The sequence below is a fragment of the Orbicella faveolata genome, unplaced genomic scaffold, assembly GCF_042242905.1.
Source record: "Orbicella faveolata isolate gen_17 unplaced genomic scaffold, um_ofav_v1 contig_3, whole genome shotgun sequence".
Taxonomy (NCBI): Eukaryota; Metazoa; Cnidaria; class Anthozoa; order Scleractinia; family Merulinidae; genus Orbicella; species Orbicella faveolata.
In genome coordinates, this window is record NW_028301558.1 from 20,238,612 (window position 1) to 20,256,625 (window position 18,014).

Genomic DNA, 18,014 nt, shown 5'->3' on the forward strand with positions numbered 1-18,014 from the left:
TTACTAGTTTCAAACCTTTTGGCTTGGATCGCCTTTGGTCCTATCTTCCGGGAAAAAGTCGTGGAAATGGACCGAACGTACCCCCGTGGAGATTTCCATTCGGGATTTGACGCGTTCCATTTACCACTACTGTCGACCAACCGGTTTTTTCGAGTAAATGGTAAACAACCACTGTGTCCTGAGTAGCTCGCGATATGTGAAATAAGGGAAGAACCATTAGAAAAGTAGAACTTGGTCATTTCACGTTGCTGCTTTGCGGAGGACGGCAAAGAAATGTACCAAAATTCAGAACGCAAGTGCAGAACCATTGTTCTGCTCATTAAACCTTTTGTTTGGTGACGCTCTCGTCGCCGTCGCCGTCGTGTTTTGCTAAAACCCCCTACTACATAGTGATTGTTCGTTAGCGGTAAACGGAAACGGTACTCGACCAAAACACTCCAAATTGGTAAAACGGTTAACTCTAAACGGCAAAAAACTCTCTAAAAGGCACAACAACTGCTCACTGGAAACTGTCTAAAACTCTGCCGATAAACGTCCACGCAACTTAAGGTGGCCGAACACAGTTTTCGCGCGCGCTTTTGCTGATGCAATTCAGCGCGCGCACAAGGATTGCAAAAAAACAAACATGCCGCCAATACAGCGATCATTTTATTTACTCAACACCTGCACTATCTGCGTTATTTTTCTCTATAATTGAACCCAGTGTATTGATGGCTGTAGTCTTTTACTAGAAAGATATGTTAGAAAAGGTAATGATGCAAAGAACCCAGCAATTCTCAGCTTTTTCTTTGTTACCGAAAGAACCCAGTTAAATGCAGCGCATGCGTAGTAAGTCAAAAAATTGCGATTGAATGAAAATTGCACTCTCGGAAATACGCCTATTACTCGAAAACCACTCATTAGAATTTCACGAAATTTGGCACGAAAATACTTAAGGAAATAAGTAACTGGAGTATTGAAAATAATTGAACTTTAACAAAGGAAATTCTAGATATTCCGGTGAACCTTCAACAAGGGATAATTAAAGATCTCTCTGTTAAATTATTAGCAAAATGGTGTTAACTTGTGAAAATCGTTACAAGATTGTTGCATGCAAATTATAAAGAAAATCTAATGACTAGATTTTCTGCAAATAAACAAAACCGATTTTAAAGGCCTGTTTATATTTAGTCATGTTGCCATGGTAACAGGTATCAAAAACTGTGTTCAGCCACCTTAAATTCGTACGCGCAACTAACGTACGCGTAACTTAAATTCAAAATGTTTCGTACACGTAACTTAAATTCAAAATGTTTCCGTGCTCGCGTGCGCTATTCGCGTGTCACGCCACTTCGGAACTGTCTACTTAACAGTGACTCTTTTGTCGGATTCATTTATTTAATTTCTAAGATGTCTCAAAAGGCAACAAAGAAAGAAAACAAAAATCACTGATATTGGCTGGGAAAATAAAGAGTGAAAAAAAAAAAAATGAAAAGGAGAATGAATTATTAGACTTTACTTGCTTTGGTGATCGGACAAGAAGCGGTACTTTCTTATAATTGTCTCGGACGAGCCGAGGATCACCGATAACTTCATGAATGTTTTCAACGGTGTCACATCTCGTGTATTCACTTAACGTTACGTTTTGTACTATTTCTTAACAATGCTAGTAGGCTTTAACTTTAACTTAACCTACGGATTAAAACCTCAAGTCAGTGGCATCAAAATTGCTATTGTTTACAGACGAGCCATCTTCCAAGTTGAGTGGCTCATAGCCACTTTGATTATCCATCGAAGGTTGGGGTCTGACAGGCGAAAGCTCGAAAGTTTTAACTTTCTCAGTATAGCCAGCAAACGTTTTTTTATTTATTTATCTTCCGTACTGGTGGGTTCGTATGATTAATTAATTCCTCAAAAAGATGGGTTTTTCATCTCCTTAATTGAATGTTTTTAATACCTACGGTAATTTTCCCATACTAGATATTTCTCGTAAACTCCTAGATATTGTCTAACGCACGCTGAAAATATTATTGTGTTCTCGAACACTTCTATCAGGGATGGCGGAGCGTATTTTGAATTGGGGGATGGCGGCGGGAGGGGGGGGGGGGAGGGGAAAGGAGGCTTACAAGCGAGCGCAAGAGGTGCCAACTTGTGGGGGTCTGGAGATATTTGTAAAGTTATCATTTTATGTATTTTTTGCTTGAAATTGGAGGTACTTTAGCCCGCCCCCCGGCCTCCTGGCTCCGCCGTCCCTGTCTATGACTTCACAATAACTCTACTGAATAAGTAGTTTCAAAAAATCGATCCAATTTTGCACTCAAAAGCGGTTTACTAAAATACTACGTCATTAAAGTTCCTCGAAATTTTCATGATAAAGCGGTTGTTTTATTTAAGACTTGTTTTTTTTTCGTTTTGGAAGATTCAGATTTCTTGTCTTTGCTTAAACCATATGTCTTACATTTCTTCTGAAAAGTGAGCTTTTTTGCCCGACACATCTAAGAAGCAGTAAATTGTTGATTATATTCTTTTGTAAAATAGAATACCAATATTATGTTTCAAACAGGAAATCAGTAGCGGGGCACTCAAAATTAATGTATTTCGCAGTATGTCCATGACAGCGATTCGAATGTGACTCATCTTCCAGCACTAAATTACAAAGTTGAAAGATCAGTTCAATAACATCAGGGTTGATGACGAAATGTCACAAACGTTTATATCAGTGCTTAACTCAGAGAATGCTACGAATGCAAAACTTCGACATGGGTTTAAGTTTTCATTTTCTGGACTCGTAGGCTGGTATAGTAGCAGTTCCTCACAAATAGGATTTTTCATAACCTTGTATGTTTTCTACCTTTACCCTGATTTCCTAAAGTTAAATGATTCCTATAAACTCTCGGATTATCTGACGCACATTAAAAATGACAAATTCGATGAAATGTCTTCGTTCTCGTCTATAACTTGATCCTAATTCTATTAAAAAAAGTATTAAACAAATGCCGTGTGTACCATATTTATCATGAGATCGTCATCTCAATAAAAAATGTCGGAGACGTTTAAACGTGCTAAGCTAATAGATTCTGCAAACCACAAGCTTCGAAAGTACGAAAGGTTTTTGTTCATTCATATACGCCCATATTTACAGTTTCCTTTGATAGATATAAAGGGAAGGATCGACCTACAGTTTAGTTCTGTTTTCTGAACAAAGCCGCAATGAACTCAATCGCGTTGTGAGTTATCTATCTAAGTTATTCGACAAGTGTAGGTATCAGGCCTATTAAAAAGTACAAAGAAATGTCTTAATGGTGAACAAGCCGAAGCTTCTCTACCTTTATTCTCTGTCGCTTTCCTTAGTTGTGACTATATTTCGCACTATTTCCGAGACAGCCCGTCGAATGTGTCTCATCTTCCAGCAATAACTAATAGGGTTTAACGTTGAATTGATATATACAAAGGTGAATGAAGTCATGAAAAAAACTTTAACTACGGTACTAATACCGGAGATTACAACGAAAGCAGTACAACAGAACATCGGCCCATAACATAGCCAAAACACCAGATAGACGTAAAATACGCTGACAGCAGATTTTGTCAGCCTAGCAGCATTTGCTATTTGGCCATTCTGTGCTACTGGTTGTATTTGGAGGGCTTGAATTTGATTTCTGTGGCGCCGCACGGTAAAATAAAGTTTGAAATAAAGCATCGCTGAGAATACGAGGTAAACTGCTCCAATAATGGTGAACGCCATGTAAGAAGTACTCGGGGAAATCCACACTGTGTAAAATAACGACAGAAATGCACTGCACACCCATGTCGAGATTACCACAGTAACAACTCGCTTGTGAGTTACACGTTCCTGGTATCTGAGATGGAGTTGCACAGCCAAGAATCTGTCCACACTTAAAACCATGACTCCCGAGAAGGAAACTGTGGAAAGCATTGGCCCGATAACGAGAAACGCGGTGTATGTAGCGTCAGTTGAAATATCTCGCTGTAACCAATTGACCAGTAGCCCAATGTAGAAAGGTTCGACAAGTAAACCAACACCAAGATCAGAGACAGCAAGACTCAGAAGCATTGTTTTAAGAGGATGTGGTAACGAGGAAGTTTTTCTTAGCGCCTGGATTGTGACGCTGTTGAAGGTGATGGCGGTTATAGTCAGGAAAGCGTTCAAGACACATTTAACAATGTACGACCAGTATAAAATTTCATCTTCCTTACTCGTGGGCTGGTATACCATTAATTCCTCAAAATAATGGTTCTTCATCGTCTTGAATGCTTTCAATCCTTACGGTACTTTTCCCATACTAGATATTTCTGGTAAACTCCTAGATTGCCTGACACATGCTTAAAATAAAATTGTGTTCTAGACCAATTCTATGAGTTGACCATAACTCTATCGAATAAGTATTGACTGAGAAAGTTTCAAAAACTTCGGTCTAATTTTGCACTCAAAAGCCGTTTACTTATATTACTGTATATAATACGTCATTAAAGTTCCTCGAAATTTTCATAATAAAGCGGTCATTGTTATGTATTTAAGACAAAATTTGTTCTTCTGGGAAGTTTCAAATTCCCTGTCTTTGTTTAAACCATACGTTTTACATTTCCTCTGAGAAGTGAGCCTCTTTTGCCCGACACATCCCAGAGGCATTAAACCGTTGATGATTTACATTCGTTTGTAAATTAGACTACGAATATTATAGTATTAAAATATTTGTTTTCAAACGTACAGGAAATCAGTAGTAGGACACTCAAAATTGATATATTTCGCGGTATGTCCATAACAGCGCTTCGAATCTGAATTCGGCTCAATTTTCACTCAAAAGCCGTTTGCTTTATACTTAACTTGAAAGTTCGTCGAAATTTTTATGATAAAGCTGTTGTTTTAAGAAAAATGATATTTTAATTTGGGAAGTTTCAAATTCCCGGCCTTTGTTTAAACCAGATGTCTTACATTTCACCTGAAAAATGAGCTTTTTTGCCTGACACATTTAAGAAGCACTAAATCGTTGATTTTATTCTTTTGTAATTAATCAGTGCGAATATTATGACATTAAAATATATATTTTCAAATAGAATATCAGTAGCAAGACACACAAAATTAATATATTTCGCAGTATGTCCATAATAGCGCTTCGAATGTGTCTCATGTCTTAGTTTCATTACAGGGATCAAAGATGAGTTCAATAGCATTAGTGTTGCTGAAGAAATGTCAAAAAAGTTTATATCGCTGCTTGATTCATTCAGAGAATGCCATGACGACAAAACTACAAAACCTAGGTGAACAACAAAGCAAAAACACTTATAGGTATATGTAAAACGTTCCAACTACAGATTTTCTTAGCCTCCCAGTATTTACTGCACTCTTTTTGTTAAAATATGTTTTATTAGCAAATGGAGGCTGAAATTTGCGAAATTTTAAGAACATCTTAAGAATAAACAGGAAGCTGAAGTTCTGAAAAGAATATATAATTTTGTGTGTTGAAAATTTGTAAACACAATACAATTACATTTTTTTAAAATAAACCGTATAAAGTTCGTCCTTTCTCTAAACGGCGATAAATGTGTGTCATATCAGATATCAGGCTTTATTGTAAGTTGTCTAGCACCGAAATTACTTCCACTTTTAATTATAGCACAAATAATCTGACACTGTGTCGGCATAATCCAATTTTTAATCCTTTACCTCTCTGATGAAATAAAAAATAACCTTAAAATTATATTTACCAGCATATTTTCTGCCTAAAATAGTGTTATCGACTGTAGCTTTACCAGTCCTTTTTTTTTTTGAAAAAAAAAAAAAATCGAATCCAAGTTCCATGCAGTATTGTAACTTAACATTTTGGTTTCTGAAGTCATAAAAGCTGCATTAATTAAATCGGCGATCTCTATTCAAAACACTGCTGAAAGCGCAGTGATCGTCGTGTCTTTTTTGCAATCGAAGGAAAGAAAATTACTCCAGGTATTCATAACCAGAAATTAAAGGTTTTTATGCTTTTCCTCCTCGGTGCCCTTAAACACGTGTGAGTGTCAAATAGCATTTCCTTACCACTGCCACTCCCCCCAAAACCTACCAAGCCCAGCAATTCCTGAGAGTTTTGCAGGAATCGACGACGTACTGATCGAGTGATGTAACGAGCGAGTGATCTCTACTAACCACTATGAACTCGTATTCACGAGTTGAAAAATGACAATGTTTCGGTACTTTATTGACAAAATCAAAAGGTCTGCATACTAGTCTGATCTGCAATGCCCAAACGTTGAAAGTACGAAAGGCTTTTATTCATTCAAATAGGTCCACAGTTACGTTTTCCGTTGAATAATTATTAAAGAACGTAATGAGTTTGCTTAGGCAACACTTACACTTCAGATAGCGTTATTCGCACTTTGAACAACTGGACCCTGGTCTCATGCATTCACTCTCTCATTCCAGTTCAATCATAATTTGGAGATATATGTCGCATTATATTCATGATAGCGTTAATCATAACAGGGTTCAAAGATGAACTTAAACGGTTTTCATGATAAGCTAGTCTGATCTGGACGGACATACTTTAAAAGTACGAAATATTCGACATCCAAAGGCCAGGTCTCTTAGCAGACAACTGTAAAATGGTCTAGTAGAGTGAATAACAAAGCAAAAACTCTAAGTATATATGTAAAACGTTACTACTACAGATTTTGTCATACTCTCAGCATTTGGCCTCCTCTTTTTTATGAAAATAAATATTATAAGAAACTAGCGGTTGAAATTTGCGAAATTTTAAGAATACTTTGAAAATAAACATGAGACTAAGGGTTTGAAAAGAATATAATTTTGTTTGTTGAAAATTTGTCAATACAATACAATTACATGTTTTCTTTTTTAACTAAACCGTGTAAACTTCTTCCTTTCTATAAACGGCGAAACTAGCCAAAAAAAAAACAAACAAACAGCAGTAGCTGTATGTTCGATGCTAATAATATTTCTGCAAGAAGTTATGTGTGTCATATCAACCTTTTTTCGTGCAGTCTGCCACCAAAATTACTTCCACGCGATTAAAGTCATTATAGGACAAATAATCTGACGTAGTGTCGGCATAATCCAATTTTTATTCCCCACACTCTCTGAGGATATTCGCAAGAATATTCTTCTCCTTAAATCGGTATAAAAGTTAGAATATTCAGCCTGGACCGGAAAAACAATGGGCCTATATACAAAAGAGTGTATTTGGCCATTTTGTAGCACGTGTTGTACTTGCGGGGAATAAATTTGATTTCAGCTGCGGCGCCCTGATGAATACATTTTAAAGAAAAAGAACTCCTTCAGCTGCAAGACAAAATACCCCAACAAGGGTCAAAGCCAGGTAAATAATCTTTGTCGTAACAAATTCACTGCATACCTGCATACTGAGATCACCAAATCAAAGCCGGACAACTCGATTGTGAGAATCTGTCTACGAATGTATGTGCTGCTTAAAACAGGCCTGTGATCGAGTAAAGCGTGGTACATACAGCTTCAGTTAAAATGTCTCGCTGTGGCCACTAGACGAGGAACCCAAACTGGAAAGGTTCAACAAGTAAACCAACACCCAGATATGATCAGAGACAGCAAGACTCAGAAGGATTGTTTTAAGAGATTCTGGCAACGATAAAGTTTTTCTTAGCGCCTAGATTGTGACGCTGTTGAAGATGATGGCGAAAATAATTTTAAAAAGTGGAAAACACAATCAAAAGCGTACCATGAGTATAATTTTTTTTATTTTTCCTACTCGCAGGATGGTATAGTAGCCGTTCCTCACAAACAGGATTCTTCATAAACTTGGATGTTTTCAATCATTTATCCTGATTCCCTAAAATTTGATCCCGTATTATCTGACGCACTTTATTAATGAAAAATTCGCAAAATTGTCAACGTTCCCGTCTATAACTTGCCCCTAATTCTATTATTTCTTCTGTTTTTATTTATTATTTCTCTCAGTTCCATTAATTACAATCTAGTAATTATTTACTTAACATTCATCTATTTACAATAAACTATACAATAAAGAAGCGATAATTACTAGCTTTAAATTCTACCGTTATGACCACTATTCCTTTCGACAATACAAAGAATACTTATGTGACATTATATTTACATCAATTTCTTATACATACGCATTCACTGGTTGTAAAAGAAAACAGTGCTTTGAATAACCTAAAATTACTTTACATTCGATTAAGAATTACTTTAATTATAATGAAAATTGCATAACTACAAAATTTTGTATTTAAGTGAGATTTTGTTTGCAAAATCAGCAAGTAAGATTGAATTTTCATGCAATTTGTTAGTGTAGATGTAGTATTTCACGAAAAGTATAGTGTAGCTGAATTTCTTGGTTATTTTCTTTCAATATGATTCAAAAGTAACACCGAGCAGTTTCTCTTCCATGGACGGATTGAAGTGGGTTTTGTTTGCTACATTGAACGAACTGATAACCTCCTGTGAAAATTTTTCTACAAAAACACAGTCGGTAAAAGTAAGCTCAATTAACTCCTCTTTACCACAATATATACAGTCATCATCTGATTGGATACCATAGCGAAAAAAGTTCTCTTCTTTTATCTATAATTGGGTGCCTAAATCTAAATTGATTCTCTGAGCTTAGGCTCTTTACACAGAGTTTTGAGGAAAGCGAAACGATTTTTTCTACCAAGCAGAAAAATAAAGGTATTATTGAGGTAAAGTTATTTCTTAATTGGTGCCTTATTTGTTGCTATGGCACTAATGACCTACTAATAATGACCTAATTCTACTGAAAAAGCATATATTAGAAAATTTCAGTCCAATTAAAATTTTTAAATCAAAAGCTGATTATTTAAGACGTTATTAAAGTTTATCATATTTATCATTAGACACCTCAAGACAAAATGTGAAGTTTAAACATGCTAAGCTTATCTGATCTGCAACGTACAAACTTTGAAAGTACGAAAGGTTTCTGTTCATACATATACGTCCATATTTACATTTTCCTTTGATAGATATTAAGTGACGGACCTACAGTTTAACGACCTTAATCAATTTGTGGGTTATCTATCTAGGCTATTCGACAGGTGTAGTTATCAGGCCTTTTAAAAAATACAAAGAATTGTCTTAGTGGTGAGCTAGCCGCAGCTTCTCTTAATTTATTCTCTGAAGCTCTCCTTAGTTGTGACTTGGAAATATATTTCGCAGTATATTCAAGACAGCGCGTCGAACGTGTCTCATCTTCCAACAATAGATAACAGGGTTTAACGTTGAATTGAGATATAAAAAGGTAAATGAAGTCATGAAAAAAACTTTAACTACGGTACTGATGTCGGAGACTACAACGACAGCAGAACTACAGAACATCGGCCCATAACACAACCAAAACACCAGATAGACGTAAAATACGCCGACTGCAGATTTTGTCAGCCTAGCAGCATTTGCTATTTGGCCATTCTGTGCTACTGGTTGTACTTGAAGGGCTTGAATTTGATTTCTGTGGCGCCGCACGGCAAGATAGATTGTGAAATGAAGCATCGCCGAGAATACGAGGTAAACTAGCCCAGCCATGGCGACCACCATGTAAGAAATATTCGGGGAAATCCACACTGTGTAAAATAACGACAGGCATGCACTGTACACCCATGTCGAGATTACCACGGTAACAACTCGCTTGTGAGTCACACGTTCCTGGTATCTGAGATGGAGTTGCACAGCCAAGAATCTGTCCACACTTAAAACCATGACTCCCAGAAAGGAAACTGACGAAAACATGGGCCCGATAAGGAGAAACGCGGCGTTTGTAGCGTCAGTTGAAATATCTCGCTGTAACCAATTGACCAGTAGCCCAATGTAGAAAGGTTCGACAAGTAAAGCAACACCAAGATCAGAGACAGCAAGACTCAGAAGCATTGTTTTAAGAGGATGTGGTAACGAGGAAGTTTTTCTTAGCGCCTGGATTGTGACGCTGTTGAAGATGATGGCGGTTATAGTCAGGAAAGCGTTCAAGACACAATTAACAATGTACGACCAGTACAAAATTTCATCTTCCTCACTCGTGGGCTGGTATACCATTAATTCCTCAAAATATTGATTTTTCATCGCCTCGATGTTTTTCAATCCTTACGGTGCTTTTTCTATACCAGATATTTCTCCTAAACTCCTAAATTATCTGACGCAAGCTTAAAATAAAAATGTGTTCTCGAACATTTCTATGACTTGACCATAACCCTATTGAATAAGTATTGACTGGTTCAGTTTTCACTCAAAAGCCGTTTGCTTTATACTTGACAAGTTCGTCGAAATTTTCATATTAAAGCGGTCATTGTATAATCAAAACAAAATTTTAAATTCCCTTCTTTGTTTAAATCATATGTCTTACATTTCTCTTCCGCATAATAAGCCTTTTTGGCCGACAAATCTAAAAAGAAGTAAGTCGTTGATTACATTATGATTTTAAAAGATATATTTTCAAACAAAAAATCGGAAATCAGAAAATTAATATTTTTCGCAGTATGTCTATAACAACGTTTCGAATGTACCTCATCTTCTAATCGTAAATTGAGTTGAATAGCATCAGTGCTGCTAAAGAAAACGTTTAAAACGTTTATATCGGTGCTTAATTCAGTGAAATGTGCGGCATCAAAACTACAAAACATTCGTGAATAACAAAGCAAAAACACTAAGTATATTTAAAACGCTCCGTCTGCAGATTCTTTCAGCCTCTCGTTACTTCCTACGTTATTTTTTATTGTAATATATTTTTATTAAAAAATGGAGGCTGAAATTTGCGAAATTTTAAGAAGGCTAAGATTTGGAATAGAATTTGTGGCTTTATTGCGTGCAGTCTGGCCCCAAAACTACTTCAACGCCATAATGACTATAGGATTATACTGATCTAGCGTTGTGTCGGCATAATCCAATTTTTATTCCTTAAACTCTCTGATGAAGTAAGCAATAATCTAAGAATATTCGCAAGAATATTTTTTGTATAAAATCGGTATGAAAATAAGAAAATTCACGGAACGGAAAAACAATAGTTTTATTAAAAAAAGAGTGTATTTGGCCATTTTGTGGCACGTGTTGTACTCGCATGGAATAAATTTGATTTCTGCGGTGCCGTGATGAATATATTTAAAAGAAAAAGAACTCCTAAAGCTGCAAGACAAACTACCCCAATGATGATCAAAGCTTGGTAAGTAATCTTTGTCGGAGCAAACTGGGTAAACAACGAAAGAAGCGCACTGTCTACCCATACTGAGACCAGCAAATCAAAGCCGGACAACTCCCTCGTGAGAATCTGTTTACAAATCTGATACTTCGTAAAACAGACCTATGATCAAGTAAAGCGTGGTGTATGCAGGATCAGTTAAAATTTCTCGCTGTAACCACAGCAAGACTCAAAAGCAATGTTTCAAGAGATTCTGGCAACGATAAAGTTTTTCTTAGAGCCTGGATTGTGACGCTGTTGAAGATGATGGCGGTTATAGTCAGGAAAGCGTTCAAGACACAATTTACAACGCACCACCAATATAAAATTTCATCTTCCTTACTCGTGGGCTGGTATACCATTAATTCCTCAAAATATTGGTTTTTCATCTCCTTGAGTGTTTTCAATCCTTACGGTGCTTTTTCCATACTAGATATTGCTCATTAGCTCGCATATTATGGACTCTTAAAATAAAATTGTGTTCCCGAACACTTCTATGACCTGACCATAACTCTATTGAATAAGTATTGACTGAAAATGTTTCAAAAAAATTCGGCTTAATTTTTCACTCAATCGCAAGGTGGTAGGCATTGAGTTAATGCTTAATTAAAGTTCGTCGTAATTTTCATGAGAAAGCGGTCACTGTATAATTAACACAAAATTTCAATTTCCCTGTCTTTGTTAAAACCATATGTCTTACATTTCTCTTCTGAAAAATAAGCTTTTTTGGCCGACAAATCTAAAAAGAAGTAATCGTTGATTATATTATGATATTAAAAAATATATTTTCAAACAAAAAATCAGTAACAGGACACTCAAAATTTCATATATTTCGCAGTATGTCTATGAGAGCGTTTCGAATGTGTGTCATCTTCCAGTAATGAATTGCAGTTTTTAAAGATAAGTTCAATAGCATCGGTGCTGCTAAAGAAAACGTTTAAAACGTTCGTATTGGTGCTGAATTCAGAGAAAGGTACGGCATGAAAACTACAAAACATTGGTGAATAACAAAGCAAAAACACTAAGTATATTCAAAACTTTCTGACTGCATTTTCTTAGCCTCTCATTATTACGCACGCTATCTTTTATTGTAATATATTTTTATTACGCGATGGAGCCCGAGGCTGAAATTTGAGAAATTTTAAGAATATTTTAAGAATAAATATGAGGCTGAGATTTGGAAAAGAATGTGATTTTGTGTGTTGAAATACAATAATTACATAGTGTTTTTTTTTTTTTTTTTTAATTAAACCGGATAAAATTCCTCGTTTCTCTAAACGGTAAAACTAGCCAAAAGGGAAACAACAAAAACAGCACTAGCCGTATGGTCGATGCCAATAACACTTCTGCAAGAGGTTTTGTCTCATATCAGGCTTCATTGCGTGCAGTCTGGCCCCAAAAGTACTTCAGCGCCATTTAAGTCATTATAGAACTACAGTAATCTGACGTTGTGTCGGCATAATCCACAATAATCGAAGAATATTCGCAAGAATACTTTCGGCCTAAAATCGGTAGAAAAATAAGAGTATTCAGCCAGGACCAGATAAAAAATATTCTTATGAAAAAAAACAAAACAACAAAAACAACAACAACAACAACAACAACAACAACAGCAACAACAATAAAAATCAGTGTAACTGGCTATTTTGTGGTATGTGATGTACTTGCAGGGAATTAATTTGATTTCTGTAGCGAAAATGAAATCCTGTTGAGTCTACACTCAGAACAAAGATTTAGATTAGGCCAAGCCTAAAAGCGGAAATTCAATCAAATACTACTCATCTACTCGACACAATAACCGTCAAAGAAATACACTATTAAGCATTTCAACAAACCAAATAAATTTAACAAAGAAAAATCAAGTTTAATAATTATTCGCGCTAAAGCGTAATTTGAAATTTGTTTTTGCCGACTGATTTGCAGTCATTTTATCGGCAATAGGTTTACCAGACCTTATAGAAGTTTACTTATAAACATTTCACTAAATGGAATGAATTTAACAAACAATCAACTTTAATAATTATTCACACTAAGGCGTAATTTGTATATTATTTTTGCCCACGGCTTTGCACGCAGTCATTTTAATTTATCGGCCGTAGCTTTACCAGACCTTTAAAGAAATTCACCTAAGTATTTCACCAAACCGAATAAATTGAACGAACATAACGAGGAATTCTTCATACTTAATAAATACAATATGGACGCGTCAGATAGATCAAATCCCGTTTGCTTTGAAAGCATAAAATGGTTTCTTGACCTTTCTTGGTTTCCAACCATAACAGAAGAAGAAATTTTAGTCGTCTCCGAAGCAGCTGTCCCTAATAACACAAGGAAAGCTTCAAAACTCGCCTGGCTGTATTTACAAATACAGTTTTATAAATTTGGAGATGTAAGTTTTATATTGGCTAAGACCGACAGAAACCTATTTGTTTCTGAAAATATGCAACTTACGACAACTTCAACGCAACTTACGACAAACAACGCAACTGTTATTGTTTAGAGAATAACGAAATTACAACGATCAAATTAATAAAATGTCTCATTACTTGGTTTCAAGTTAGAGTACTTGATTTACATCTCCTATAGCAGACATCTCGCCCAAGCAACTTAACAGCTTTTATAGAAAACGTGGCGAAAGTTTTTACAACAAAGAATCGACCACTTTTTTTCGCTGTTTTTACCGTTTTGTAATTTCTGTAAACACGTCAAACACGTTTTCTTGCTGATCACCTGATGAATCATATGAGTCATTCCCACCCTCCCCCCAAGAGTCTGTCGCTCGCTTGCTCGTAGGGTGAGGCCATAATCTAATTTTCTCAGCTTGATTGTTAATATTTTCTAAACTTAACCAAAACCGCTCTAAACTCTGACTAACGCACCCCTGTCCTTAGGAATTCAGTTATAATTACGAACATCTTCGTTTCTTCATTGCACAGAATCAGAGCATATAAACTACTCTCACGAGCGATGGCCCGAAACTGACCAAAATGGCAATCGCTAATATTTTAGGGTCTTTTAGAACAAACCATGCGCTTTTTCAGATATCTTGTACGCGCCAAACGATCTCCTGATCCCAGTGGAAAACGAGAGAAAAAACCCCATCTAGCATACAAAACATCCATGAATAGATAACAAGGCTAGTAAAACAACTCATTTGGTGAACATATTGCGTGACGTACAGCAGAAAAACAAAACAAAACAAAACAAAACAAAACAGCCTTTTGACGAAAACAAAAATTGTTTACGACCCATCGAATGACTAACTGACCGAGAGAGTGAATTATTCCTTACCGTAACTCATTCTACATATGCTATCACGCGCGCGTTAAAACTGACGCTGCGTAACAGGTCCATGATCAAGTAAGACAGGATGCAGGTAGCATTAGCTGAATTGTTTCGCTGCAACCACTTGACGAGTAGCCCAAAGTAAAGTGGCTTGACAACTAAACCAACACCAAGATCAGAGTTCTAGACAGCAAGACTCAGAAGCTTATGTTTTTAGAGGCTTTGGTAACGATCACGTTGTTCTTAGCGCCTGGATTTTCATGCCACTAAAGATGATGACGGTGATAACTAGGAAAGCGTTGAACTCAATGGCCAGTTTCCTCTATGTGAAGCGCCTGCTGAAATCATTGCAGTTGTAAAACAAATGCATGCAGAGAAATGCACGGCAAAGTTTAAAAAACTGCCTTTGTCAAGCCAGGCAACAGAGAACAGCATCACATCAAAACAGACAACAGCATCACAGTCACATGCTACGCCTTTACTCAGATGTGGCTTGGAATGACATTTTTCAATATGTCCAAGACAGCGCGTCGAATTTGTCTCATTTTCCAGCATTAAATACTGAACAAGGTTTAACATTGAATTGAGAAATAACAAGGTGATTAAAGACATAAAAAGCACCGGCATCAGCACCTATTGCAACGATCGACAGCAAAAGAACAGATCTACCACCACGAAGTATAAGAACAAATGAGCTGTAACCATTTTTAACGAATGGCAAACTGCGCGAAAGGTTCAAGTGCCTGTATTGGATTCCGGAGGCATGTTTAAAGATTATGATCTGCCCAAGGTTGGAGTACTGTTAACTCGAATTGAAGACGTGGATGGATTGTCTTTGAATTATCGGCTGAGCAAATTTGTTATGGAAGTAGCGAAAAAGAGTGGGGAAAGGTATCCTCCAAAGACTGTGTATGGCATCGTATGTGGAAGCTGACGCTACCTTGAAGAGAAGAACGGAGCTGAAGGGTTAAATCCGCGCGATAATTACGACAAAAGGTAAGATATTCAACATTTCTACAATTAAAATGGCCTTTTTTGTGGCTCGAACAAATTCGGTTTATCATTTGAATGCTCTTACTGTTTTTTTTAAGGTTTTTCCTGTTTCGTCGAGCACTGGACGCAGAACTGAAAGATGGTAAGCGAGAAGGTTTACATTTAAAGAGTAAGAAGGAGGAGAAAGAAGCCGTTTCAGATGGAATGTAATGTATTGTTGAAAAATTCATTAAAATGCAAGTGTTTGACCTGAGATCAAACACGGTTTTGAACTAAGATCAAAACTCTAAAGATCTTGACCTGGTGTTTCATTAGGAATCAAGATCCATCTACCTGACGCGAATGGGTGATATTTATTGGCTGGCCACTTTATGAATTATTAATGAGTTTGAGAAGCATTCATCAACATGTGCAATGTTTGTTATAAAGTAAACGACATTCTATTCTATTTCGCTTCGCTCAGCCGAATAGAAAACATTTCTATTTTAAGTAGAGGAGACAAGTAATACAACAAATAGTGGAGGGAACCGCCAGCAATGATCGAGTTTATTTACAAGAACCTCAGACACGCTGAATACAGGTTAAAGGACAAAGAATATAAGAAAATGTCACACGCTATTTTAAACAACGATATAAACAGTAAGGAAAAAACAGCCTCGAGTAAACTGGTCGGCGTCAAGTGGTGTAATATTCACAAGGAGTGGTATATAAAGGCCTGATTATCCCAATGAGAACTAATACAAAGCAACCTAATTAAACTCCTAAAAGAAATACTTATGCTGTGACACTCAAAGAGAAGTCCAGGAGTCAGCTTCTATTTTAAACAGAGAAGAAATCAACTTAACAAAACTCGAGCTATACTCAAACCAACACAGAAAGTTATATGAAAGCTGATTGTCAGTAACCTTCTAAGTTCAGTTCATGTCACAATAAACAAAAACTGCCGTTCCATTCGCATTTGTGTCCAGCCAGTACATGCTGTTGATGGTGCCTTTTCCTTCGCTTGCCTTTATTTCTTGACACGAATGCGCTGGGAGCTCGGGAATTGAACCCAATGGAGCTTGGATCAAAAAAGAAATAATATCATAGATTTATCAATTATGCTGTGGTTTGGTTTAACATACAGTCAGTGTTTCTTTCGATCGCGGGTGTATAATGTGCTGAAAGTTGCCTGCGGAAATCTCATTCCTATAAAATAAATAGAAACCCGCTCAAATTTACTCAAATTAGTCTTTCATTATTTCGTCGAGTGACACCGATATCGTAACAGAATGAATAACTACTTTAAGGAAACCGTTGCCCGAAGAATTTTCGGCTGGATGAAATCTTTGAAATGTAGCAACTGAAAAGACAGGTAAAATTTGGCAAGAGCTAGAGAATTTTTAGAAGGAAAAATCGTTCACAAACATTAAACTCTCTTGGAAACAATGAGGGTAACTGGAACTAAGTTTACATTCTTCCTTTGAGCGCTTTGAGCCTCCCCCCCCCCCCCCTCCCCATCACCACCACCACACACAAGCTCTCATGTCAACATTTAAAAACTGACGTTCTCAACAAGAAATATATTAAAATGCGCTAAAGGAAAGAGCACTGGTCTACAGGTTAAACGACCAGCTTTCTTTAGCTTTCTAATCTTTTTGTAATCTTTTTGAGGGCCATTAGGTTATCAGTTTTAATACTGTCAAATGTTACCCTCGTAAAATAAAGTCTTACCTAGCTACCTACCTACATACCTCTGTCGCTCAAGCGTCTTTTGTAAAACCGTGCAGGGTCTGAGCGTAAATTTTCGGGCCTTGCCTCCTTGGTGCGGTTATTCAGTTCGCACGACTTTTCCGCTACAACGTAGTTATAGCTTTGACAGGTGATTTCTGTTTCACAGCCGATATCGCACTCGTGAAAAGCTCTTACGAGGAATGTTTTAAAGACGAATCCCTGTAGAGCCATTCCATTTATGCTCCGTCCCTCTCTACATTGCTTACCAGCAGATTCGCAATCCATAAAGAAGCCGGCGAAGAGGAACAAACATGGAACACTCCAAAGCATTTTTCTAGGCTTACTATTTGTAACTGTAGGGAGAGATCCAAACCGTAAGACTACTAATTTTAATTAGTAGTCTTAACCAAAAAAATGTGTTTTAGTCAGTCTATGACCTGAAGCTAGTTCTTTGCTATTACTAGCTGTTAATTAGTATCTGTAGATTAATTAAAGCTGTGTTAATGAGTCTCCTTTCGACTGGCGAGGGACTAAACACGAAACAAGAGAGAGGGGAGCAATAGAAAAATTTCCTCTTAGCGAGACTTCCACATTTTGGGCAACCATTGAAAACGTTTACATGTTGGAACCTTGATTAAATTAAAGTACAGAGCGTCGGTACATATAACTTATGCGAGAGCAGTAAATTGAAAATTTTAATGGGTCATTCACAAGATCTTATCAGGTTCGCACCATTGTCTGGAGATGAGAAAAGTGTAGCCCCATAAAATAAGCATTTTGCCCAAAATTATCAGGTAGAGCAAAATCATTTTCAAGGAGTTCTTGATGTGGTGCGATATTTTCGTTTGC

At 36.7% G+C, this 18,014-nt stretch overlaps 2 protein-coding genes and 2 pseudogenes across 2 annotated transcripts; 1 reads left to right on the forward strand and 3 right to left on the reverse strand.

Annotated features, from left to right (window-relative positions):
- Window positions 1-3,279: 3,279 nt before the first annotated feature.
- LOC149106794 (melanocyte-stimulating hormone receptor-like) lies at window positions 3,280-4,282 on the reverse strand. Its single transcript, XM_089298427.1, has one exon. It carries the CDS (start codon window positions 4,241-4,243, stop codon window positions 3,308-3,310), a length of 936 nt encoding a protein of 311 aa, XP_089154553.1. The 5' UTR covers window positions 4,244-4,282; the 3' UTR covers window positions 3,280-3,307.
- A 3,617-nt stretch (window positions 4,283-7,899) lies between these two features.
- Window positions 7,900-10,214, reverse strand: LOC149106795 (melanocyte-stimulating hormone receptor-like; annotated as a pseudogene).
- Window positions 10,215-15,321: 5,107 nt separating this feature from the next.
- Window positions 15,322-15,948, forward strand: LOC149106796 (uncharacterized; annotated as a pseudogene).
- Window positions 15,949-15,970: 22 nt separating this feature from the next.
- Window positions 15,971-17,574, reverse strand: LOC149106797 (uncharacterized). Its single transcript, XM_089298862.1, has 2 exons — window positions 17,186-17,574; window positions 15,971-16,512 (listed from the first exon to the last, which is right to left on the reverse strand). Exons 1-2 carry the CDS (start codon window positions 17,493-17,495, stop codon window positions 16,367-16,369), a joined length of 456 nt encoding a protein of 151 aa, XP_089154988.1. The 5' UTR covers window positions 17,496-17,574; the 3' UTR covers window positions 15,971-16,366.
- Between the last annotated feature and the right edge of the window lie 440 nt (window positions 17,575-18,014).

Bases quoted from the DNA above. Each gene is read 5' to 3' on its own strand.
- LOC149106794 (XM_089298427.1), bottom strand. From the start codon at position 4,243: ATGAAGAACCATTATTTTGAGGAATTAATGGTATACCAGCCCACGAGT.
- LOC149106797 (XM_089298862.1), bottom strand. From the start codon at position 17,495: ATGCTTTGGAGTGTTCCATGTTTGTTCCTCTTCGCCGGCTTCTTTATG. The intron at 16,513-17,185 runs GTATGTAGGTAG...TTTTGATCCAAG, and splicing joins AAGACGCTTGAGCGACAGAG to CTCCATTGGGTTCAATTCCC.